General features: G+C 33.0%; 3 protein-coding genes across 15 annotated transcripts in view; 1 reads left to right on the forward strand and 2 right to left on the reverse strand.

Moving 5' to 3' along the window:
- Nucleotides 1–877: 877 nt before the first annotated feature.
- Nucleotides 878–24012, forward strand: LOC130641652 (anoctamin-7-like). 7 transcript variants are annotated; one of them, XM_057448547.1, is made up of 29 exons: nucleotides 878–979; nucleotides 1056–1109; nucleotides 1970–2068; nucleotides 2297–2369; nucleotides 2586–2713; nucleotides 4374–4544; nucleotides 11058–11117; nucleotides 11949–12015; nucleotides 12096–12208; nucleotides 13135–13242; nucleotides 13398–13534; nucleotides 14920–15032; nucleotides 15220–15347; nucleotides 15883–15947; nucleotides 16059–16102; nucleotides 16179–16275; nucleotides 18782–18890; nucleotides 19145–19205; nucleotides 19733–19953; nucleotides 20197–20355; nucleotides 20457–20493; nucleotides 20617–20728; nucleotides 20809–20863; nucleotides 20937–21034; nucleotides 21322–21446; nucleotides 21856–22061; nucleotides 22216–22355; nucleotides 22429–22519; nucleotides 23261–23408. In XM_057448547.1, exons 1-29 carry the CDS (start codon nucleotides 971–973, stop codon nucleotides 23300–23302), a joined length of 2922 nt encoding a protein of 973 aa, XP_057304530.1. In that variant the 5' UTR covers nucleotides 878–970; the 3' UTR covers nucleotides 23303–23408. The 7 variants fall into 7 exon arrangements, with proteins under 7 accessions (XP_057304530.1, XP_057304529.1, XP_057304528.1 ...); XM_057448546.1 differs by lacking the exon at nucleotides 15883–15947 and adding an exon at nucleotides 15561–15625 and having other exon boundaries at nucleotides 879–979; nucleotides 23275–24012; XM_057448545.1 differs by having other exon boundaries at nucleotides 880–979; nucleotides 23275–24012.
- Nucleotides 4469–5844, reverse strand: LOC130641660 (acidic phosphoprotein-like). Its single transcript, XM_057448569.1, has 2 exons — nucleotides 4679–5844; nucleotides 4469–4597 (listed from the first exon to the last, which is right to left on the reverse strand). The coding sequence occupies exons 1-2, from the start codon at nucleotides 5069–5071 to the stop codon at nucleotides 4565–4567; spliced, it is 426 nt and encodes a 141-aa protein (XP_057304552.1). The 5' UTR covers nucleotides 5072–5844; the 3' UTR covers nucleotides 4469–4564.
- LOC130641657 (OTU domain-containing protein 3-like) overlaps nucleotides 23622–26318 on the reverse strand; it is a 34543-nt gene continuing 31846 nt past the window's right edge. For all 7 annotated transcript variants that reach the window (XM_057448565.1, XM_057448563.1, XM_057448561.1 and 4 more), the window contains one exon: nucleotides 23622–26195. In XM_057448565.1, coding sequence (XP_057304548.1) covers nucleotides 25768–26195 — 428 coding nt within the window. In that variant the 3' untranslated portion in view covers nucleotides 23622–25767. The remainder of the gene's footprint in view (nucleotides 26196–26318) is intronic.

Here is a 26318-nt window from a genome sequence, read left to right on the forward strand (position 1 = left end):
TTGTTGTTAATCATCTGTGTTTATCATATTTATTTTGTTTCGGTTTTTCCTTCTTTCTTGTCATCAAATATTAAAAAGAGAAAAAAGCCCTAGAGATGAGGTTGTTTTTTCTCTCTTCCTTAGAATATCAATTTGCCGTAAACAGTCTAAAATATTTCATTGCATAAAGAATAACCCTTCTTGTATTTATCGTATATCGCATCTGAAAAATCTTACGACAGCATAATAGACCTTTCCCGAATTTCCTAATTATGCCAAACTCAATTAAAGAGGTCGATACTAAAAATGATTTTTTCCCTAAGTTCCTTAGCAAAAGGTATAACAAATTACCTAATTTCGTAAATATTTCTGTTTGTTAAGTGTCTCAATTCCGAGCTGAAAGTTACGGTCAAACCCTTCATAGCCGAGCTTCCGAAGAATAGCCTCGTTTTTAAAAAAATTATTTTCTTTAAATCTAAATAAAATCCAACTAGAATAGTATATTGCTCTCTAACAACTTTATTTTTGTCATGATAATTTAATATTCTATCTGAATATCCTTATTTGCACACATAAGAGAACAGACCCATTATAAAATTTTAGAAGACGTCATAATTATTATAATTTATGAAATTCGGGAAAGGTGTATTGTTGATGTCTTTTCACGTTACAATGTAAGTACACACATTCAAGTGACGTAGCGTCGATGACAGTGTAGATCACTTAAGTTTATTTAATTAGTGTTGAGCATTTGCCAAAAAACAAAAGTTTTTATTTACATTAACTTGACTCCATGTTTGTGAATGTCATGAAAGCGCTAAAGTTGATGCAAAATAATTTGGAGGGTTTTGTCAATAGTTACTGTGAAGAGATTTGTGTGAAGACGTCACTATTTGTGCAACTTTTCGAAGCGAGCGACATTTTACTGAGCGCGAATGAACGCTGAAACAAAACAGATAGGTGATATTAATAGGTTAAAAGGAGAAACAGCATGAGAAAGGTAGGTGATTGGTCAACGTATCTCAACACTTGATTTCTTGATAAAAATGTGATAAAAATGTAACTGATCTTTTTAGAACGCAGGAAGTTTCGTAAATTATAAAAAATTCCCAAACTCGTCGAACGAAAACGTAAGTTTTACAAATTTGCTGTTGTTGTTGTTGTTTTTGCGCGTGCGCTCTAAAAATATTTTGAGTCGGATACGCAATAAAAAGAGAAGATAAAGCTTACTACTACTACTGTAACTAGATTTTAGATTTAGGAAGAACCCTGACAACTTTGTGCATGTTCAAAATAGTTGCGCCCAGCTTTATTCTGATTCCCCTGGTGTAATTAATTCAAGCCTTTTAATGGCAATTGCGATATATTTTTATCAACTTTTAATTTGTCAATAACTGTTCATTACTTCTGCTTCGGCTATAAACAATCTTGGATCATTTCTATCACAACAATCATTCATGGAACAGTCAATGAACCTAGTGTATATGGTAAAAAGGACTGGGTATCATATCATTAATAATTGTTCCGTATATGTACAACTCACTTTTTGCCATCTTGCAATGTAAACACGCGGTTAAACTCATCTGTCGTGAAAGAAATATTTTTTTGTTTCTTTGCAAGCTGAATTTTTTACGTTGAAAACATTAGAGTTTGCACGCCAGCTCTATTTTACAATGAGAACAAACATCTACGAACGAGAAATTACAAGGAGGCTACATGATAAACTTATGTACATTTGAAACTATATAGCAAGAAAAGAGTTACTTTTGCTGCCGTAGTATCTTACATCGCGTCACAACTCCTGCACATGCAAAGCATTTCATGTTTGCGTGTAATAATGGATGCACTGACCCATGTTGGCAGGGATAAGTAAAATGCAGGTATAAACAATCTAAAACTTGTTTCTGTGTGACGTATTAAAAGTAGTGCAAAACTATTGGCGAACTATTTAAGCTTCAACACTAATGCGCTTTGTCCGATCTTTTCGCAGGTTGACAAAAAGAGAAATCGTCTATCTGTTCGAAGATCTTCTGATCCAATTGAAAAACAAGAGTTAACCAGAAAAGGATCTTCCAAGAAGAAGTATGCGGTAGGATATTGTAGAATGTTAGTGTGAGTGATATGGAATGAAAAAAATTACAATTTAAAAATCTTCTTTGCGGCGGATTTAACGCTTTACAGATTTGAGTGGTGAGGGTATAAGGGAACGCAGCTTGTTGTTTTTGCATTTTCATTTTTTTTTCTATTAAAAACTATTTCTTGGATGGCGCAGTGAATTTGAGGAGGTACGGTATTGTTACATGTTTTGATTTTGTAGAACATCAATTCAGACATCCTTCCGAGAAAAAGAACGAGTACAATCGATGTTGAAATACCGGTGAATGAAGCAGGTTGGTCTGTTGTGTGTTCCCGTTGTTTTTAGAAGCATGAGAAAAGATTGTTTTTAGTTAATATAGTGTTGATAGTTTCGTAACTAGACGATAATACTCGGCATAAACCTCTGTCATTGTAGCACACGACAATGTGGTAATGATTTTTCGGAAGCTTTAGGCTAGTTAACTAAAACTTCTTCGTTGCAAGAACTCATATGTCACGTTGCCATTCAGGGATTGGTGTAATACTCGAAGGCGGTGCAGAAAACAAGCATGACTCGTCCTTATACGTATCTGGGTTTAAACCCGGGAGCGCTGCAGAAAAGTCAAAAAAAATTGGAATCGGAGATAAAGTAGTACAGGTAGATTTATCTCTAATTTCTACTGTTTAATTTTTTTCTTTTGTTTGATTTTGTTAATAAATTCCGACGAATAGGCGCGACATCTGCTAGTATTTCTGTTTATAAGCTTCCAACCCAAACATGTATCAATAACAGAGCTTGTTAAAATAATTAGGGTTTCATTGTAGACTTTCTTGGTAAGCAGGTGAGAATTTGCCGCAAGCTTAAATCTCGTTTCAAAAAGCGTCACACATTAGGCAAATTATTACAATGCTTCAGCGACTCACGAAATTATCTTTAGACCTGTTTGTGCTTTTAGGTCTTCAATGATTTAAACTTTTGCTAAAATATTTACTGTCATGAAAGTCGAGGTGATGTTTAAGTTTTTGCAGTTTCTCTATAAGATCTTTTCTGAAAAACACAATAAAAGAACTAGTGACAGAATTGCCACCAAAAAGATTTTTTAAATGAAATCTTTCTTTAAACAGTCCATCTTTTATGTCGTCGTTTTTAACTGTGGATATAGGAGATTTTTATTTTTTTATTTTAAGGAAGGGTTTCTTACGCTTATAAATGGATTTTCGTTGCGTACATCTCAATGGCATGCCTAAATAACGAAAAAAAATATATACAGTTTATGCGTTTTGTTAAGCTCGTCTGTTTACCTTTATTAATAGAATTTCTTAAATTTAGTAGTTCCGGTCTAAATTGATTCATTAAATTGCTGCGATGCTTATCGTTTTAGTTGTTTTCATTGCTAAAATTATGCAGGATCTCTTTTAGGTCGTGTTGTCGTTCGATCAGAATGAGCTGATAAAGCGTGAAGCGTAGATAAAATTGTTTTTTGACCTGATTTGAAGAGAGGTTAAACTCCAACAGTAAACGATGTGCAAGCATATGCGAGTAGTGCTATTTTTTAAGTTGAAGAAGAAATCACAGAGTTCTGTTGACAGAATATTTTGTCGGTCCCTGCGCAAAAAACATCGTGTTACGGAAACACGAAATGCGATAAATAAAGGGCGGGTGATCCTGTGAATTTTTCAACGGGTAACCGACTAGTCTCTTTAGTAATAGCCGTATTCCGTCTGTCTGTTTGTGGGCGAGAAAAAAGTCGTGTTACGAAAACACGAAATGTGATATATCAAGGACGGGCGACCCCGTGGATTTTTCCACGGGTGACCAGCTAGTCTCTTTAATATTACCCGTATTCCATCTGTCTGTTTGTGCGCGAGAAACACGTCGTGTTATGGAACACGAAATGCCATATATAAAGGACGGGCGACCCGGTGGAATTTTCCACGGGTTAACGACTAGTCCCTTTAATATTAGCCGTCGTCTGTCTGTTTGCCTGTCTGTTACGGAAACACAAAATTCGATATATAAAGAACAGGCGACCCCGTGAATTTTTCCACGGGTTGATAACTATTCTATATTATGATACCCGTATACGTCTGTCAGTAGCGAAACACACGAAATGCGGTAAATAAAGGACGGCCGAACCATGTCATTGACTAGTTTTTTAAAAAAAATTAACATTGTAACAAATTTACCATTACCATGTGTCGTTGCAATGTGTTTCATTTATAATGATTTTGCTGATGCGAAAAATACAAGTAGTTGGAATAAAAGAAATTTATATTCAGTTATAAAAAGTTGTTTTATTTTTTTCCCAATGTATTAGATTAATAACATCGACCTTCGGAATGTATCTAAGCTGGCAGCGAATTCCATTCTCCGTTCATTTGAAATCACATCAAAAACACAACCAACGAGACACGTGAAAATAACTCTCCAAAAGCGAGAGTGGATAGTCGCGAAAAATGAAGACGATAACGCAAAATTGGATATTGTGGTAAGTTTTTTACACATGCATCACGGACGTATGTTGGTTTTCTTGAGAAAAGTCTTAAGAACAAGATAGATACTTTTACAATTAAAACAGCACTGCAAAGATACGGGTTGAATATAAAAAGTAAGCTTGCTTACTCTCTCAATTTTGCTACGCTTTTTGTTATTTCTAACCAGTACTCCAGTAAGCACTTTTTTAATAAGATTTTTGCCGAGTTTCAAATCTTTTGAAACGATACTAGGGGTTCCTTTTTCCTTCTTCTTCTTCTTCTTCTTCTTCTTCTTCTTCTTCTTCTTCTTCTTCTTCTTCTTCTTCTTCTTCTTCTTCTTCTTCTTCTTCTTCTTCTTCTTCTTCTTCTTCTTCTTCTTCTTCTTCTTCTTCTTCTTCTTCTTCTTCTTCTTCTTCTTCTTCTTCTTCTTCTTCTTCTTCTTCTTCTTCTTCTTCTTCTTCTTCTTCTTCTTCTTCTTCTTCTTCTTCTTCTTCTTCTTCTTTTTATTATTATTATTATTAATCATAAAACCGGGTTCCATTATATTAACAAATGATTCTTCTCCCAAAACTTAAACATAAAAGAAAAGTAAAATAGTCGTAAAATAATTTAAATTCACTATATATATAATATCTACAAAATAAAAGTTTTTGATCACGCGAAGAAACAAACTTCAATAGTTGACGCAAGTAGTTAATGAAAAAAATCCAAACCTGTCATAATAATTTATTATATCATAAAAAAGGATTAAAACGGAGAAAACTGGGCACAGAGTAGTGACAACAGAGTAGTGATACACAAAAGATTTAAAAGTGATAGGGTCCGAACATACATAGAAAGCCCAAAGAAAAGAAACCAAAAAAAGAAAAAAAATCATTGCGAGGACAAACATTTTGCCTCTCTAATAAAACATTTCAAGTTTTTACAAGTCCTTATGTTCTTTGAAAGATCGTTGAAACTTGTTGCTTGGTCAATAAATGTGTTTTTTTTCACCACGCTCTAGTTTCATTACGTTGTCAGCTCGTGAACTCCTACTTTCTTTCTTCATTCGCAAAGGTATAACTTGTTATTGCATGATGCGCAAGTTTCACAGTAGCGAAGTCTTCACTCTTGGAAAGGAATAAGAACGTCCTATCTTGAGCGAAAAACAGATGTTTAAAAAAGTGTGTAGGGTGAAGCGTTCATTAATTGTCGGTCAGCTTAATTATCATTCTTAACCTACTTTGAAAATTTAGCACTGTTAAATAAACCTAAATAAACAATAATCTGGTTAAATAGATTTTAATTACAAGATTTATTTTAAAATCTATGCACTCCACCTATTACACTCTCCACCTCTGAGCATCAAAAAGCATTAAATTTTATAACATCCTTACTCAGCAGACCCGGAAAGAAAATATTCAGTTTCTTTAAAACTGCACGAAAGCAGATTTGATGTCAAAACGTAGATCAAAATATTTTACGCATCGCAAGATGGACGTTAGTTCCTTTTATGAAACAAACAAGTAGAAACCAGGCTGATAATGAATAGTTAAAGCAATAGAGAATCCACCCAGGCATAACATACATGCAATGTAAAACAAAATGACAAATAAGATCGCGATGTTTTTATTGACATGTTGACACCATGATGGCATAGTGGAAAATCTTGTGATGGCGAAAAGCAAGAAAGGAAAGAAACTGGAAAGCATTAGTGATTTTCAAAAACGAACAAGTAATGAATACATTCCTCTCACAAGCGAAGAAGATAGTCAGACTGCCGCACCAGCCACCTCTAAGAAAACTTTAACCCCTATACCAACAAGAAAGAGCGACGAGCTTCAAATTGTTGACCTTGATAGTGAAAAGAAGTCAATGGAGGTAGTATAATTATTTGAGAGTAGAGGTCAAGTCGGAAATATTTTAGGATCACAATTGTTACTTCAATGCGCAGTCAGTCCAGAAATTCATGTGTACAAAAATTTTACTTTTTTTACTTGTTTGTATGATCCTCGTGTAATTCCTCAAGAGAGTTATAATCTTCGGCTATTGCAAAAAAAACAATTTTTCAACTAAAAAGCGTTGGGAATAACTTATTAGTGCGAATTTGGATAAAAATCGCTCTTATAACTTTAATTCTGCACGAACCCCCAAAAATTCTAATTCGCACTTATAAGTTTCGCATTAGACAATTTTTTTTTTACAATAGCAAAAATGTTTATTTTTCTTAATTTTAACTTGGTACATAAAAGGGATATTCAATCAGAATAATGCATTTTTCGCTATTATTTTCTCATTTAAAAGGACGTATGTTCCGTCGTCAATTTTTAGCAGTCTTCAAACTTTTCAGGATAACCTACTCGATAATCGTCACGAAGTAATAATACCTGAATGCCATTAGTTAAAAATGTTACTTTTTTACACCTAATGAAAGCTTCTCAATTTTTAAAAAGGCGACTAGTCGGTTTCTTTTACGAAGCAGTTTCTTATCTTATATGAAAAACGTGTATGCAAAAAATAATAATTTGCTTTTAATTTACACAAAACTTAACTTATGCCTAAGTACTAATAAAGTATCCTCTTAAAACACCAAAATGTTCCTAATAAATTCTGCCCTTTTTAGCAATGCTGCTGATCCGCACTAATTTACTCTGTTCTAATTTAATTTAAATTTTTTGAAGCACTTGTTCACTTTTTATTCTTTCAAGTACTGAGGACGAGGTTGAACATTTTCAAAATTGTCTAATTCTTTATATATGAAATCAATTTCATCGCTATTAATATTTATGAATATTTCAATATGGAAACCTTTTATAAACAATCGACTTTATTGTGAAGATTTAAATTGTTTTTGGAAGAACAATGGTGTCTAAAACACCTGCCGTTTAATATAAGACAAGATGCAATCCCATTCTGCGAAGTATCCATGCACAACCAAAAGCCACCTAGAGTTGAAAAGATATATTTTACACGTGTTTCCTTTTCCTAAATTTCAACTTTAGTGTGGCATAAGTAGCTTCGTCCTTTCACCACTTATTCAATGTCGTACACCGTTTTAAAGGCGATATTTCATCATCTGTTTTTCACATGACTATAATTTCACGTCGTCAGTACCAGACCGGCTAATTTATGTAAAATACAGAACAGTCAGATATAAAAAAAAACATTGGAACTGGGATCAGAAGGAAAAGAAAGGATTTTTGTGGCATAGTTGGAAGTTTTGCAATCAGAATGCCAACAAGGTTATTCTAACGTAATGTCAGTACACACAAGCATGTCTGATGACAGGCTTGCGTTAGGGAACTCGGACTATTTGGTAGGTTATTATACATAGCCCTTACCTACCTACCTACCTAGGTATAGCTAGCTGGCTACCAAAACCACAACCAAAAATATGGCGCGAATATACTTTGGCAACAATGAGACTGCAAACTATAGCTAGGAAATTTTCTTCCCAAAAATAGAGCTAATTCAGCCTTTTTGTTTTCCATTATAGGAATTATCCTTTTCTCTTTTCTTTCCAGCTATATACCTTGCAAGAAAGAATCGTGACTTTTATGCCCTCTGCTTTTACTTGCTTAGCAACATGAAAATTAAAAATTATATGCCATTAAAAATGCATTTAACATTATACATGGTCCATTAATTAATTCATGATGACTGATACAAGTTGGCAACATGTTGTAAAATATTTTTAAATGGATGCAACAATGTGTTAAGGTTGTACTTGTTAATATAGAAGCTTAGTCTATAGCTATGGCTATCACATGAATACATTATATGCTGTGTACGTGGTGAAGACATTTATAGATATTATAGTGAAGATATTATATATTTATTAATTAAAAAATTGGCTAAAATATTTACAAATAATTTTACACATCACATCAAATTAGGAGTTGTATGAATATAACAACATTAAAACTGCAGTATTGATCCTTCTAACGTACAAGGTGTACTTTTTCTTTGTAACGATTCAACATTGTTACAAGTAGTAATGATGTTGATATAAGTAATAAAAATGAAGGAAAGTAATAAAGATAAAAGTCCTTTGATTTTAAAGGTTTGTAACTTGTTGCACTTTCACGTAAACCAGAAGTTTAGCTTAGTAAATGTGTATATACATTATTTTCTTAATGTTTGTATTTGCCAGCAGTAATAATTATTGATTATCTACTTACTCTATTCTAAGCAGGTTGTTTTTTGTTTGTCTCAATTTTAAACTGTTAAGCAAAAAATATTTTAAGTTTGGAAATGCAGCAAATTAATATATGTGTAATCATGCAAATACATTTAAAATTCAATATGGTTGCCTATTTTTTTAAAAAAATTTGATATATATACAGCAAATATTGTTGGTTTTGCTCTGTTTATGTTTTGGAGAAGCTAAATAATGACATGATGTGTCATGCAAGGTTGCAATTACTTTTTCAGGCTATTTCAGGAAGTAAGCACCCGTGCAGCACACATATCAAGTGTTTTAGGCTGTTTGTCAGCTGCTATATTTGTGTGCTACATATAATGATAAGAGGCTACAAAACCGGCTGTTGATTTTTTAATTTATATGGCTGCAAAAATAAATAAGAGCACTGAGGTCAAAAACAACATCTGAAATCATCTTAAATATGGCATTGGACATCTAAAAATAACTTATCTATTCGATATAAGTATTTACTATGCCATATGCCATTTACTATGCCTGGTAAAATAAACTTCAAACTTTTTTGAATTAGCTGGCTAGCTATATATTCTTCTTTTTTGCATTTTCCTCCTTAAATCAAACTTTTGATTTACTGATATATAATATATATTTCAGACCGTAGCTTATTTTAGTGCAAAAAAGAATACTAATTACAATCCTTTTTTAGAAAATAGCAATAAAAAAGTAGCAAATTCATAAACAAAGTAATTCTTCATAAACAGATTGTCTATATATACAGTTGAGAAAGTGCAAATAATTTTTTGTGCTTAACCTTTCAAGTGGTGTCTTTATTACACACCTTCATTCAGAATGCGCTAGAATGGAGAGTAATGTTCATGTTGAAGATCTCACTTTAACTGTTTTGTAGCCTCTTCAACTTCTTATAAACTTTGGATTTGGCATGTGTTATCAATAGCACACTTTAACCAATTTTAAGGTGTGTGTTTGTGGGTGTACACATACTACTACACGCCTCCAAAAAAGTCTGTAAATACATCTAAATGGAGCATATAAGCTTTTGCAATATTATATACTAGTCGATAAGGCCTCTGGAAAAAAATTCACTTAGGCAGAAGAGCAATGGAAAAAATATATAAATTGTTATGCAAATATATTCAATTCTTTTTTAAAAAAATTGTTCACCCATTTTGCCTCTATTGTGTAAAGCACGAAACACTGATCAAGAAATTGGATTGCATACTTTCAACGATCGATTAAGGAGATATTAGGCTTTAAAAAATTACAAAAATCTGTCAATTGGCAAATTTTTTTATAGAAATTTGTTTACCTGTTGCCTCTATTGTACAGTGCTTGAAACAATCAAAATAATGTACATATAAAATGATGTACTTTCGCCAAACGGTAAAAGGAGATATGGGTTTTTAAAAATTTTGCTGATGTCAGCAAAGACCTGTACCAAAATTTTTGTTTAGAAATGTGTTATACAGTTACTTCCATTGCATGGAGCTTGAAATGCCGATCAAGAAATTGTATATGTTCATTATGCCTTTGAGGAACAGTTAAAGAGATATTGGTGTTTAAAAGTTTTCTAAAATGAGTGGGATAACCCAGGTTTAGGAAATTGGTCCCATTTCAGTCCTGGGTGGTCACTATTGACCCACAGAGAAGATGATGCCAGTTATATCCACTCGTTTCCAAGTTATTTGGCTTTAATGCAATGCAAATTAAATTGTAAACATTGACGTCAATCTTATAGACGTTGGGAGGTAACGTCAAAAGAACTTATTTGTTGTTTAGCAATAATGATATAGTCTCTTATTAAGGGTAAAAACTGCATGTAAAAATTGCCCTTTAAAAACACACTAAATTTCCATATCATTATTTATAATAGATGTGGTTTTCACATAATGACAATTATTTTTAATGCCAATGGGCATCCATTTATTTCTCAAGAACAAAAATGTTATTTTTCCTATTTTCATTTGACAAAATTTTATCTCACTTCAGCAATTCATATTTTATTTTGTAATTATACGCTGCAGACCATTATAGGAAAAATAGTTAAACTTAGAGAGAAAATGAGGTTAAAACTTTGTGTTCAGTTAACATTTATAGCATATTTTGTTTTAAAAATCACCCTATCTTGTTGTAAAATAGCAATAACATAGCCGTAAGAAGCATAAGTCAAGCTTGGTTCGGAAAAACTAGAACACTTGCTTGTAAACGTTTAACATTGATGTACTGCGTTTTAAGATTATTATAACGGGATATTACAAAGTTCGAAAATATCACTATTTTAAATTAAAAATTCCATAATTAAAAATATATACAAAATAAAAAAGAATTTTTAAAATACAGGATTTATGTATATGAATTTAATTTGTAGGAGATGTCTAGTCGAGGGTACAACACTTTTGGTGAAGGTGGCAGTGGAGAAGAATATAAAGTAAGTTTACATTTATTATCATGTGTTTAACTAACTATGTATGTTAAATTTGAACAAGCAAAGATAAAGGGCAACCTATACCAATTTACTGTATCCTTGAGCAACATAATGATGTCAAAATAAAATTAAATATGAATAAGTGTAAATGAAAAACAATTTCGATATGGTGGAGAAAAAGTAACGAAATGCTACGCGCTGCAACAATCCTATTAAAAGAAATAGTACAAAACCATAAAAAAACTTAAAAAATGCACTGTGTGGGTAATAAAACTTCCCAAATAATACTGCTGATTATCGACCTGGTGCCAAATCACATAGTGACGACCATCTGCAAAACAATTCTATTTGATAAAAGGTTGTTGGAAACAGAATGAACTTACAGTAACAGAAGATTTGTGATTTTAATTAGCTACGTCTTATTCTGGAGGGGACAAGAATTAAATATGATGTGTGTGTTTATCAGGGTACCGATTCCGGTACCATTTTGAGGTGCACAAAAAGATGAAGTACATGCTCAAGCACCTAAACAACCTAAGAGGTACACGAAATGACATGTACCAAAAGTTTGAATTTTTGAATCTCTGTGAGAGCATATCTCAAAGATTTCAGCCGAATATGTACAATAACAAAATCAAGAACCTGCATTCTTTTTTTCTTTCAGCTCTCTCACAATTCTTGCGTATTTTTAGTTCTTTATGAAAGCTCTGCTGCCTTAAAAAGGAAAGCGTCCTGGTTGCAAAACCGTTGTAATTTAGGAGTAAAAAATTAGCACTTTGGATTTTAAACAACACGCTACACGATTGAATAATAGTTATTCCTTTTATTGTTTAGAGTATTGATGATGAGGATATGAGTGGTGAGAGGGGAACTTATTTTAGAGATGGAAAAAGAAAAATCGGTATAGAAATGTGATTCTTATGTTTATGCCGTTGCACTTAATGTGCATGATTTTGAAAGTGTATCTTTAATTTGTTATAGATTTTGTGTTAGTTTTTGCCGAGGAGGAAGACAAACAACCAGATGCTAAACATTTACAATTTAGAGAGAAATTTTTAAATAATTTGAAGAGATCAAATGTAGAAATGGAAGAGGTATAAAAAATTGTTTGGTGTTATAGTGCATGGTGTTTTTAAACACGCTAGTTATATTTTGTTACTTTTTTAAATAATTTGTACTGCAGATGATATGAAATTAAGTCTTTCTAATTCAATCTATTTTATGTTAGCAAAGAATTGCTGATGTGCCATATGCCCACTTCAGCAATTGTTGAGTGTGGATGTGAATTATATAGGCTGAAATTAAACAAATGCAGAAAAAAATTGTTGTTATTTTTAAGAAAGATTCAATGTTTCCAGCTTATTGTGTTGATGGGCATCTGCAAAACCTTTTTTTGGCAACATAACCAAGTGAAATAAATTTTCTGGTAAAGATTTTGAGAAAATAGTTACAGTTCTGATGTTTTATTGATGGTTACTGCCAAATAATATTAGATTTTCATTCTTATATTGCCCAATGGTCAAAAGATTTTTAATACAGAAAATGAATGAACAACATTTATTGAATATGTAATGGTCTAACAGCAAAGGAATGCTAATTCATTGCACAAACAAAAGAAAATAAGTTTAAGCTATGTTAAGAGGAAGACTTAACTTGAAGTTAGCCAGGTAATTGCAAAAGTTTCCCCATGTGCTTTTCACCTTCTTATAGATTTTAAACAAAGAGTTTATTTTGCACAAAAACTGGTGACTCGTTCATTTTTCAAAATGTAAAAAAATTGTTGATGATGTTTTATTCTTTCTGAGAGAAAAAAAAATTCATTCTTAAAATAAACCATCCACATAAAAATAAACTGAAATTAACTTTTACACTGCCACGTTGAATATTTTTCACCCTACTGCTACACATGAATTAATGTTAATAGGTTTTAAGGGTATATTATTTGGAGTCAAAATGGTTAACTATGTTTCATGTTCATTATGCTCCATATTATCTAGCTCTCTGATTATATTTGTTTAAGGAATTAGCTGATGATAAATCAACGAAGGTTCATTTTATTAAATGTCATTGTCCCTTTGAAGTTTTGAAGTACTATGCTGAAGAACTTTCTTTCAAGGCTCCGTTAGAAGTAAGTTGATGTTTTCTTTTAAAGTGCTTAAACATATGATGCTTTAATATATGATTAAAATAACATATGACATGTGACATGCTTCACAAATGAATGATTAAACTTATTAGACACTTATGCACGTTAAAGTTACTTGATTCCTTTTTGTTTTGTAGAGAAGAAAAACAGATAAAGTTAATTGGTCAGAAAGAATGTTAAATAAGTTTCATTTGCCAAATCCATTCTATGAGGTCATTCCGAATCATCCTCCAGATTACTTCACAGCTACTTTTCAGGGTGATAAATTCCATTTGTAAGTTTTTTTGTATGTGTTGCCGTTTTAAAAAGAATTCAGTAATAAATTTGTCATGCTAACACTTTCTAGGTGCTTTATGCGTAAGGCTGGTTTATAAATTACTATTCTAACTGACCCATGATCCATGGGATGGATGGTTGGATATAATGACGTTTTTTAATGACAGCACCCATAAATAATGCTTGTAAATAGCATTTTTTTAAGTCAAATTATGACAATTTATATTTCGTGAAAATATCAGGTTAAAATAAGTTTAAATGACATGAATAAGGTCTTGAATGTTATCCTTGATGAATCAGATATAGAAAAGGATGAGACTGATATTGATTCTGATTGATAATATGAAATGACGGTTAACCATTAATTTTTTAGCCAGAAATTGTTAAACCTGTACCACACCAACTTAGATAATTTTAACAAAAACAAAACTTAAAAAATTAAATTATAAATAAGTACTCGCGAAAAATTTAGAGAAGCTAAATTCGTGACATTTAATCCTCGTGAAAATTTTAAAAAAGGCCTCATTCGCGAAAATAAATCCACACGGAAATTTTAAGAACAACATTTTTTTCTACATCTTTTTTTTCTTTTTTCATAGAATTCTGTAAGTCATGTAGAAGTTTAATCTTTTTTGTTTTTGCCTCATGCTTGCAGTATACATAAATTAATATTTACAGTCTCTGAAAGAAAAATCATTCTTGGGTTTTGAGCAGGATCCGTTTTCCTTTTTGCTTTCGGCTGTACATCAAACTGAACGTTGGCATTAGCATTCTTCTTAAAAAACTACCTGTTATTACTTAATCTTTCAGTTCACAATAGAGTTCTTGTACCATTTCTTCATAGCGTTGCAACAGCAAATGGCCTTTAATACTGAAATGGTGACCATCACTTCACACACATTTATTTTTTTATTTGACTCGTCTTTTTTAATGGTAAAGCAGATCTGTGATGACTGTGATATAAATCTTTGTAACTTTACTATTACAGCAAATACATAGTTTCTTTACAAAAGCCATTTATTATACTTCTGACGGTAACCCCACACTCAATAAAATTATTTCCTAAAAGTTTGTGATTCACGAAAATAAACCCTCACGAATGATTAGAGAATGGTCAACTCGCGAAACAGTTGTCCACGCGAAATATTTGGAAACGACCGATTCGCGAAAATTAATCCTCACGAAATGTAATTTTATCCACTTGAGGTACAATCACAAAATAAGTTTTCTTGTATAACTGTGTAGTGCCCCACAGCCACGTCTTAACATTTTCTGTATGAAAAGAATTGGACAGTTTCACACTAAAATTTTAAGTTTGTTTTGATAAATGACACATTTATTTCGGAACTGTATAATCATAATCTTTTTTGTTTTTGTTTACAGGTTTATTGGGAGTGAGAATCCTGAAACGTATTTTACCGATACTGAAAGAACTCGTGTTTGTTATGAAATACTTGAGACTGCGCCTTACGGTAGAAGGCAAAAAGGGGAAATTGGTAACTATGATACTCTGTGTTCTTTGTTCTTATTATTATTTTAGAGATAGAAATCAGCATTGAACAAGAATACACTCTCATAAGCATGCATCTACATTACTTATTGTTTTATTGTCGTGCATAAAAGTACACCTAAAAACGTCTATGTTGTATTTCAATCTTGAATATTTGACTTTTTTCTGAACAGGAATTGAACGTCTTGTTTCTGAAGGAGTATTTACTGCAGCATATCCTCTCCATGTGGGCCCCCATAAACGTCCTCGTGAGACAGGACCTGATAATCCTGGAGATGAACCACAACTTAACCAAAGACAGGTTAGAGGTTTAACATAAAATTGTTTAGAATAGCTGGATTTATTTTATAAATCTGCACTGTTAATTTGTTAATATTTGACAATTTGTTAATAATGTCACAATTAATAATTTGGCACTGTTAATAATTTGACAGCAACTTATTATAATAATATTTACCTAGTATATACACGCACTATACACACTAATATAATCTGCACTTTAATTGTAATGTAGATTTTAAAAATTTTCTGGGCTCGTTATGTTAAGTGGATTAGATATCAACCTCTTGATCACATCAGGTGAATATTTTTTTTGTCTTATTATGTGTCACATGAAAGTACGTGGTGTCACCTGGCTGTTTTTTATGAATGTTTTATGCTTCCTTCGTGTTTGGGAAAAAATGTAAAATTTACCAACCTAGACATTTAATAGTGTGCTAAAATTAAAAAGACAGGATTGATTGTAAAATTGCTAATAGTGAAAAATGACAAAAATGTTACTTTCATTTGGCACATTTTCATTTTTTCTTGCTTATGTTGATTACTGCTTTTTCTAGATTCTCAAAATGTATTGGGGGAAGTGGGGCAAATGGCTGAAATACCAGCCTCTTGATCATATCAGGTAATATCCACAGCCCCACACCTCTTTACATTTCTTTTAAATTTTTACTATCTGGAAATTTGAAGCACAATTAATATTTTAGCGAAATAAAAATTTTGGATTTTTTTTTAGGGAATACTTTGGTGAAAAAATAGGATTGTATTTTGCATGGCTTGGTAAGTACTATGTTTCACCAATTTGTCCTCCATATATCATTTGTAAATACTTATGAGGTTATTTTTACATCTGTAGGTCAGTACACTGCATGGCTTTTACTACCATCTTTTGTTGGATTATTAGTATTTATTTATGGACTAGCAACAATTAACTCACCTGATAACAGAGACGCGTATGTATACTACAGTATATCATTTCCCAATACTATTTTTTTGTTCCTTAGTGCAATTTTCTTTTCAACGTTTGTTAACAGCAAATTAAGTAAGTAATCGCTCACTGTTTCTGTCAGTGTATGTTAATTAATAATATGATGACTCTCTAGTTAACGGACAAAAAGTAATTGTACTGGCAAAACCATGCTCAAATACTTTAGAATAGGCTTATTTAGCAAGAAGACACAAATGTCAGGCTTCCGTAAAAATTTATATTGAATTTATGATAAGCTAATGTGTTAAAAAATTAAAAAAACATGCCAGCTTTTCAAGGTCTACGAGAATTGCGTGAAGCTATTCTTATTCCGTGTGCCTTTAATGCGATTGATGATGAAGAATATTTCTTGCTAACTGAATTATATATGTCGAGAGAGCTTTCCCCTTATTGAGATTTTTTTAAATTTAATATAAAATTATGGGATGAACAACGTTGCTTAACTGTTTGCAAAGAACAGTGTGCTTGGAAATAGAAGGGTTGTGTATTTTTCTAAAACGTTTAGCATTTCCCTGCAGATACATTGATATGGTGTCTAGTTTTGGTACCCTACTGAGTTATTCTTCATATACAAATTTGTGTTAGACCTTGTGTATGAGCATCATAATCACATATAACAATTATGGAGCCAAGATTTTTTACAGCGAGCCATACGGCAGCAATATGCAGATGCACTAAACCAAAATGGTGCATCCCTGCAAAATTGTTTTAGTTTTGATGATGGGACTGTTGTAAGGATAGATAGCCCTCAACAAAATCAAAGAGTGTGTTACAATGGCCATAAACGTGTGCATGCTTTAAAGTTGTAAAGCATTGCTTTTTACCAAATGGAATCTTTCTGATTTTAAATGACCGTTTGAAGGCAAGCAAGATGAAAGTACTGTGCGGAACAAATCTGGGACACTGCTAGACCCTTAGGACATGCATGGTATAACGGTCAAGTACTCTGCATATATGGAGACCTTGGTTAATCACTTTCACCAGCTCAACAAAATACCAAAAAAAGCTATGAGTGAAGTACGAGTGCCAGCAGAATATTTATTTGATAATGTAAAAAAATTCTTTAAATTTGTTGATTACAAACGACACAATTGGTTACAGTCCGGTCGAGAAGACGGTGCTCGTGTGTATTGCATAATGCATGTATATGCTTTTATGGAAACATGACCTCCAGCTATTTTGAAGAGGAGCCACCATCACTACAAGAATATTTTCAATAAATAGATCTATCTATAACTTTGAACAAATTTTACATATAAATATCTTGAGTAAACATCGTCATAAACATCCGGAAATGCTGTTGCTGTTAATTTATAAGCTGTAAAATATTTCTTTGTTGATCAGCTTGATGTACAGTTGTTTTTGACGCAAAAATTCTATACTTTCTGAAGTTGACTTCTAATGTTTTAAATAACATTCATCGCTTTGTTCAATCAAATCTTGAAATAAAATTTCATATTCAGTTGGTTGACCTCCAATTCCTGACCTTACATATCTCTTACATATCTTAAGCTCACAAAATATCATTTTAGTTCAGAATTGCTGCAATATTTTGTCAGGCTTGACTTCAGATTTTTAAGGAAAACATTCACTAGCTGCCCTTTGTCGCATTAACTCCAAATTGCATAAGTTTTTTTAAGAAATTTTGTCGTGTACGCAACTTTGCAAAATAAGACGCGGTAAAACACCTTGATCTCCAGTCCCTTCCCGCGTTTACCACTGACAAATGTGCGTCTTCTTGCTATATAAGACCAAAACTCTCTAAATAACGGACAGCAGTTAGGAATGATCCTATGCGTTATTCTTTTAGGTCTTCTCTTTGTAATAGAAGCAAAGATAGATATAAAATGAAATATACAAAAGATAGAAATATATTTTTTATATGAACGAGTCATTGATAATGATTTATTAAATCATTTAAACTGTCTGTCCTTCTGTTTGTAGTAATTATTCCAAAGACCGACAACTACTTTTCGAAATAATATGCGAAGGCGCACTTTAGCAGGTTTTAAGCAACAATCATGGGAAAAATTAATGAAACAAAGGTGGTTTAAAACTGTTGACTGCAAATTCGCGAATTTGCACGCATGTAGGCCTGGTAGAGCGGGTATGCAAAATTTGCTAGTAAAATTCGTTAGTGTACTAGCGCAACGAAATATTCTACGTCTGGGCCCACGAAAATCGCGAAATTTGAGAAAAATGGATGTGCAGTGCAGGTACCTTTCAAGAGTATGGATTTTACCAAATAACCACCAATAAGTCCGCTGTGAACATTGAAAAGTAAACTTAAACGAATTCAAAACGCGCGACTCTAAAATAGAAACAACAATGTCATCATTTGTGGTGTCATTTTACTATATTTTATGATAGTAGCTACAAACAGCTAGGATTTATATATCGTTCCAATGAAATATCTAGATGTTTTATACATATGCATGTTTTAAAAACTGCCAACATTCTTCTTTTTTCAGACTTGATATTTGTAACTCGCCAAATGGTACCTACGTCATGTGTCCTCGGTGTGATGAACATATAGGATGCAAATATTGGGACTTAAAACAGAGTTGTACATTAGCAAAGGTGATTTTTTTACACGTCAGTTAGAATTTAGTTTGCAACTCCCTGCGCATGTTAGAATTTCGTTTGTAACTCCCTGCGCATGTTAGAATTTCGTTTGTAACTCCCTGCGCATGTTAGAATTCCGTTTGTAAATCCCTGCGCATGTTAGTTATAACATGTTTTTAAATTTGTTCTTGTTAGGGTGTGTATAGTTATGATATATTTATGACGTGTGGTACTGCCTGGTGTTCAATAATATTTCCATGTCTGTTTAGGTGTCGTATCTGTTTGACAATGCTGCCACGGTATTCTTTGCTGTGTTTGTTTCATTTTGGGGTATGTATTCTAAAGCTGGTTAGAATTTATTGACTGTCAATGTTTTAATCCTCTTTTATGTAAGATAACATTTATTTTGCTAACTTTTAATGATGAAAGACTACATCATCTTGAAAGCTTTTGTACGAAATGCAAAGAAGTTGTTTTCTGTTGCTCTTCTTTCTCCAAAACCCATAACGAAGCAGATTTCGAAAATAGGAACAATTTGATTGCAATATGAATTAAACTTTTCCTTGTGAACTTATGTGCGCTCAACTCATGTAGACTAATATAACAAGGGAAGTTTTTAACACTCAACTATAAAAGGTTGGCATGATGAAAAATGGAATACAACTTTAAGAAGTACGTAAGATTTAAAGACTTCGTTGTTTACTCTACTGAAACCCAGAGCCAAAATAGCTATTCACAATTACAGCAATTATCTACTTACTGACGTTTTAATAACTTTCATTCATGCATTAAATAACCATGCCGTTAGTAACTTGAAATACTGTTATTTATTATAGTTATTTTCACTTTTCATTTAGCTGTTTTTTTCTTGGAATTTTGGAAGAGGAAAGAAGTTACTCTAGCTTACCAATGGGACTGTCTGGATTATGAATCTGAAGTTGAGCGACCACGTCCCACTTTTGCAGCATTGGCACCGACTGTTGAAAGAAATCCCATCACTGGCATTCCAGAGCCGCATTTTCCAACTAAAGAGAGAGCACCAAGACTGTATTCAGGAATTTTAATCATAGTCACCATGGTAAATTTGTTAAGTTGAAGCAAATGTAGGAAGTTTATTCTTGTTTTTTGTATGAGTAAATTTCCTAACGGTTTTTTATTTCAAAACTTTGACATGAAGCTTTTTAAAATCCATTATTGTATAAACCATTGGGATTGACTGGATAATTCTGTTTCATTTTCTCCTTTACAGTTCTCCTTTTTCTGAGGCCACTTTTGTGTTTATCGTATCATTTTTGTCTCACTAATCTTTTCACTTTCATAGGTTTCTCTGGTCTTAATTTTCATGCTGGGTGTTATTGTGTACAAGTTGCTTGTGTATCGACCCCTAGCAAGGAATCCCTTGACTGCTTCCAGGGCTTTACAAATTGCAAATATATCTGGTGCTGTTTGTAACTTGATATGTATCATGATCCTGTCCAGGGTAAGCATGATTGTTATTTATGACAGGCGTGGTGGTTAACCTGAAAAGTGGTCAATGGTATGCAACTTGTTCTACTTCTTCCGGTTCATATTTTTATTTAGGTGTATGAAAAAGTTGCTTTGGCGCTGACACATTGGGGTAAGAACGCAAAAAAGTTGTATCCATTTACTTTTTTTTGGCCAATAAGCGTATTTGTCTTTTTGAATATTCTTACGCTGCTGTTGCTGTGAAAAAAATAATATAGGTTTTGTTTCTCTTTAGAAATGCATCGAACACAAACGGAATATGAAGACAATTTAACCTTCAAAGTTTTCGTTTTTCAATTTGTGAACTTTTACGCCTCTATTTTCTATATCGCCTTTTTTAAAGGGAAGTAAGTAACTTTTTATCACTCGTTATTATGTAGTATACTTTAAAAACCTAACGCCTGTACCATACTTGTGATATTTTTAGAATGATTGGATACCCAGGGCATTACACTCAGCTATTTGGGCTCCGCATGGAAGAGGTTTGCATACATTTCATATGTTAATGGTGCATATCGAAGATGTAAGATTACTTTGAGGTATTTTCTTTTTTAGTGTGGTCCTGGTGGATGTCTTATAGAGCTTGCACAACAATTAGTTATTATTATGGTTGGTAAACAGATCATTGGAAATGTGCAAGAAGTTATGATTCCGTAAGTTACATCACCCGCCATAATTTTACGCATTTATTGGTTGACACCGTGATTCATGACGGGAAGACACAAACAAAAAAACAGTCAAAATGCAAATGAAACGTGTTTGAAAACTCCCGCCCGTACACGTGTGTGGACATCAGATTTTTATGCAACAACCAAGAATAGTTCAAACTAACAGAACAAACTTAAATCAGTGTGTCAGGAATATCTTGTTTTATGTTATCGATGATGTTAACCACGCCTTAGCAGGGTCAGTGGTTTATACTATCTTTTTTTAACTTTAGAATAATTAAGCAAAAGTTGAAAAAGCGTAAACGAGGCAAGAAAACAGTTCAAACGAAACCAAGGTGGGAGGACGATTATGAATTAGTTGAGGATGAAGGATTGTTTGCCGAGTACCTTGAAATGGGTAAGTAGTGCTATTTTTTGATGGTTTATGAAATACTTCGTTAAATAAAGTTTTTGCAACAGATAGGAACAGGAGGCTTTCGATTAAGAAATAAATTTAATAGCTAAATAAGTTAGAATGATTTTTGTTCATAAAACAAAATGTATATGGTTTTTGTTGATGTTGGTATTCGATTTTATTGTGAAAAGAAGTCATGAGGTCAATTTCGGTCTAGTTATTTGTATTATATATAGTGTATCGGTCAATCTTTGACAGATATTCATCATATATCTAACGATATTATAACTTAAAGAATCTTTTTTTGAAAGTAGAGTCAAACAAAAACTTCGAAAACGTCTCATATGCAAAAATTTCGCGAAATATGGGATATTGTCTTATTTGCAAAAGTAAAGTCTAGGTTTTAATTTAGTGATCCAGTTTGGTTTCATCACAATTTTTGTGGCTGCTTTTCCGTTGGCTCCATTCTTCGCATTGGCTAACAATATCTTTGAGATTCGTATCGATTCTAATAAGTTGCTATGTGAGACGAGGCGACCAATTGCTGATCGCGCCCAAGATTTAGGAATTTGGTTTAATATTTTGGATGCGGTGGCAAAGATTGCGGTTATTTCGAACGTGAGTTCAATTTTGTCGTTTATTTTTTGTATCAGCAGTGGGTGTCTGGAGTTGTGAAATCATCTCTCAACCTCGCCATTCGTCATTTTAAAAATCATTTGTTGCAGGACGAAAAACAAAGCATGTATCTCCTACTTGGTTTTTTTTTATTCAGGCTTTTCTAATTGCTTTCACATCAAACTTTTTACCGAAATTATTATATCGTTCCACCATATCGCCGGATGGTTCACTAGAAGGTTATTTAAATTATTCGCTAGCCACGTCACCACCAAATACCACGGATAATCCGTGCAGGTATGTTACTCTTTTTTTTTCCAGACAGCTTTTTATTCAATGATCACTAAGTCTTTGCTAACACTAATTTCAGGTATCGAGATTTCCGCGATCCTAACGGCGAGATGACGGCTTTTTATTGGCATCTGTTGGCGTTAAAGTTGGGCTTTGTTATTGTGTTTGAGGTAATTAATTTGCTTTTCTAAGGATAAGCGAATCTAAAGGAACAGAAATTATTTTCCGTTTTACTTCGAATGAACGCCCCCATTTTATTCTACCTCGTTAAACGCCCCATTTAAAGAGGCGTTAAATCGAAACATAATGCAGTCAATTTTCGCGACAGGAACTTTCATTAACATTGTACAAAATATTAGAATAAAATATGGCCGATGCTGCATTAACTTTCAGTATTATTGACGATAATGGTATTATGTTTGTATTATTGACGATGACGGTATTATGTTTGTATTATGTAAAAATAGACATTCCACTGGCAAAAACGAAAAAAAAAGTACAAAAACATTAAAAAGCCTTTGATCATAAAACCACTGACTAGAGCTATGAAATCACCTTGCAGCTACTTTACAGATATCTTGTTTTGTCCTCTAGAAAAGAACTTAAAAAGTTTGAATATAATTGCGTAACACTTAGTGTGCGAAACACGCAGGTACGCAAAACAGCGCTAGGTGTTATGAAAAATGCTCCCCATGTTTTAAAGAGGATGAACTGGTCTCCTTACGATACCAAAGTGAACTCTGGGTTTTCATTAGCGTTTTCCTTAGCCATTTAATGCCCACTCAAATTTTTGAAAGTGAATTAATTCTTGGCCGAAGAAAACGTTCTTTTTAAAACGGTCGTTTTAAAACGGTCAAAACGGTCGTTCATTCTAACAGTTAATGTTATCTAGTACGCTTTTTTGCATATAAATTTTTTCTGTTAGCATTTCGTATTCGCCACTCATAAGCTGATCGACTTTTTGGTGCCAGACATACCAGAGGAGTTAGATATAGCCATCAAGAGAGAGGCTTACAGGGCGAAGAAAGCTCTCTCAGATCACCCGTCGCTGATTGACAATTCAGAAGACGAGTTAGATGAAAAGAATATCGACATCAAAGTACGGTAACCATGCCGACGACGTTATCCATTGGTTGACACACAGTTTTGTGGTGGGCGCGAGTACTTATTATATTGTAAATATATTAACTAGTTTATTGTAAATATAGTAACTAGGGACGCTAAAAGACAGGGATATAATGTTTTAAGTTAAAAAAAACAACAAATATTTAAATTGCGTGAAGACAATATTTTGAGTAATAGATACAATGTACGTAGGTGTTGTTCAGTGTTCATGCTCGTCCTGATGTTGTTGTTCGTTGTTGTTTTTTGTTTTGTAAATATCTTTATTTTTTTATGCACGTTCTCTTTAATCACCATTTTATTTTATTAGTAATTTTTTTAAGCCTTTTTGTATTCGTCTGGGGTGTGTCGGAAATTATTTATTTTTTTATGTTGTGAGTTGTGTTCACTGAACTAAACTATCACTCGGCTTTTTCACGTCCTTTCGTTGCCACTATTTACGGTCAGCGTTATTCTAAAATTAAGCTGCGTACTCAGTTTACTGGTATATTTTCTAAAATGTTCATCATTGTTCTTGTTTAATGAATATAAATGTACCACATTTCTGCAGTTTTTTCTTCTAACAAGATTGTTTTAGATCACCCTTAAAACTACATTTTAATACACCTGTTTCACATTACGCGCCATTATTATTTCGCGCTAGGGAAGGGAACTGGGTTCTAAGAAGGGGTGTCTCATAAAATCTTCCTTGTGTTCTTCTTTGTTAAACTTGATAAAAACGAAGTATAAACAACACGCTTAAATTTATCTATCTGCACAAAATCTTTTATTTCAAGAATTATTTATCATGTAAAGTGTAAACTGTGCTGTTATTGGCTGTTCAATAGCACTAAGAAGTTGCGAAAATGGAAGAAGGAACGATGTGAAATTCACGAAGTTAACCATGAAGAATGTTTATGTCAACAACCGTTTAGTTTGTATTGCTTTCCGAGCGTCCTTAGAAATAACCAACAGAGACAGCCTTGTATAAAAGCTATGAGAAGAATTAACCCAGATAAAAGTGACAGGGTATGCTCTGTTCATTTCGTTAATCCCTAAAGTATCTAGATCCAACACCAGAATTGGGGCACGACGCTCCTGTTACTAAAAAACCTAGGAGAGAACTATTTCGACTATCTCTGGAAAAGTCATCTCTTGTTTCAGAAGATGTTCCCAGCAATGAAGCCGGCAAAATTCGGCTCCTAATGAATAAGAAACTGCAAATATAATCGATTACTTGCGGGCATTCACATATTAAGCACACTGCTGAGTCGGCAACCCAAACAAAATTTTAGTCAAATTATTTGTGGACAGAGTAAAATTAAAAATATCACACATTTGCAGTAGTACTGACTGTACTACTAATGTCAGAATGTAAATTTAAAAAATTTCACAGGCCTATGTTGATTGTTCGAAATACGCACAATTACGTTTTTTCTTTTAAAAGCGGGCCATCTACTTCCTACCGACGACATAGTTTCGGCCAAAGGTTTCTTTCAAAGCATGCCAAATATTGTTGCCCATTTTTATTATTAGAGTTATTACTTAAGTTGGTTGCTGTAAAAACTTTTTTTACTGCGGAATTGGAAGACCTGTCTTGGCTTATGGTCTGTAACCAAGACATTAAGAACAGATTATTGTTCCCAGATAAGTTTTAGCTGAGCCGAGCGTTATTCGGCCACTATATTCGGCTTCAATAGCACTTTTAATCACAGTTGTTAAAAACTCGGAAAATCTGATTTTAGTAATATTTCCCGTGTTCTAGGTGTTAGGTGACATCATATCACATGCCAATTCATCATCGGATTAAAAAATATTATATTTATGTAATGTATTAATAAAGAATTAGTACAAATGCTCCTATATAAAAATCAAATCCCACGTAGTCGGAACAGAACAAATATTTCAGCTTAGAAAAAACTATTTATGGAAGAAATTTTTGAGAATCTTATTTGTACAATTGGCCCGACGCTCAGATTAAAGTTTCGTAAAATTTCGCACTTGTTGTATCCTAAAAACTTAAATTTAACTTAAAAATCCGCTAAATTTTTTATTTCTTCATACTTTCTGTAGAACCTAAGCCATTGAGTTCTTCGTTGTTCATTTTAAAAAAAAATATTTCTGAAAGCTAGTTAGACAAAAGACTTATTTTGCAGTTAATAAATTACTGAATTTCCAGCAAAAGTCATCCGCAAAAATATATTCCACAAAATATAGCATTTTAGGGCTAATCATCTGCAATTTTCTCACGCAGCGTTCACAACTAGGCAACATTGTCTAAAAAAGTTGCATGATACGAAAAAGCTGGTAAACACGTCTAAATTTTGATACGAGGTAAATAAGTTTTTGTCACTGGGGAAATTTGTGCCACAGAAGACGTGTTTACCACAGATGAAGTTTTTTCAACAGAAGGGTTGTGAGTTGTGTCACTTCTTTTTGTTTCCTCCCTTCGTTTTTTACGATTTTGTTTCGCCAACTCTTTTCGCTGTCTATTAGATAGGTGTCTTTGTTTCGCTTTTTGCGTTTTTTTCTGCGCGCTTCCTTTGTCTGTTATTGTCCCTTCTTTTTCCTTACAAGAGCAGTTTACAGTATCAACAGAGGCTTTCGAGGTGTTGTTATTTTTTACCGGCGAAACATCATCCGATAATACATCCAATTTTGTCGAACAAATCAGCGTACTCTCATTGCTTTCACTGTCGTCTTTCACTTCTTCAAGACGTTTTTCTGATGTAGGTTTCTCCTTATCTATAAAAAACGTCGGAATTTAAACTGTTTGCATTGTAAAAGAATTTGTCGGATTAACATGGTAAAAAAATCGTCATATTCGCCCCACAAAGTTTGATCTAATATATGGAATGGCTGAAACAA

The sequence above is a fragment of the Hydractinia symbiolongicarpus genome, chromosome 4 (assembly GCF_029227915.1).
Source record: "Hydractinia symbiolongicarpus strain clone_291-10 chromosome 4, HSymV2.1, whole genome shotgun sequence".
NCBI classification, from domain to species: Eukaryota; Metazoa; Cnidaria; class Hydrozoa; order Anthoathecata; family Hydractiniidae; genus Hydractinia; species Hydractinia symbiolongicarpus.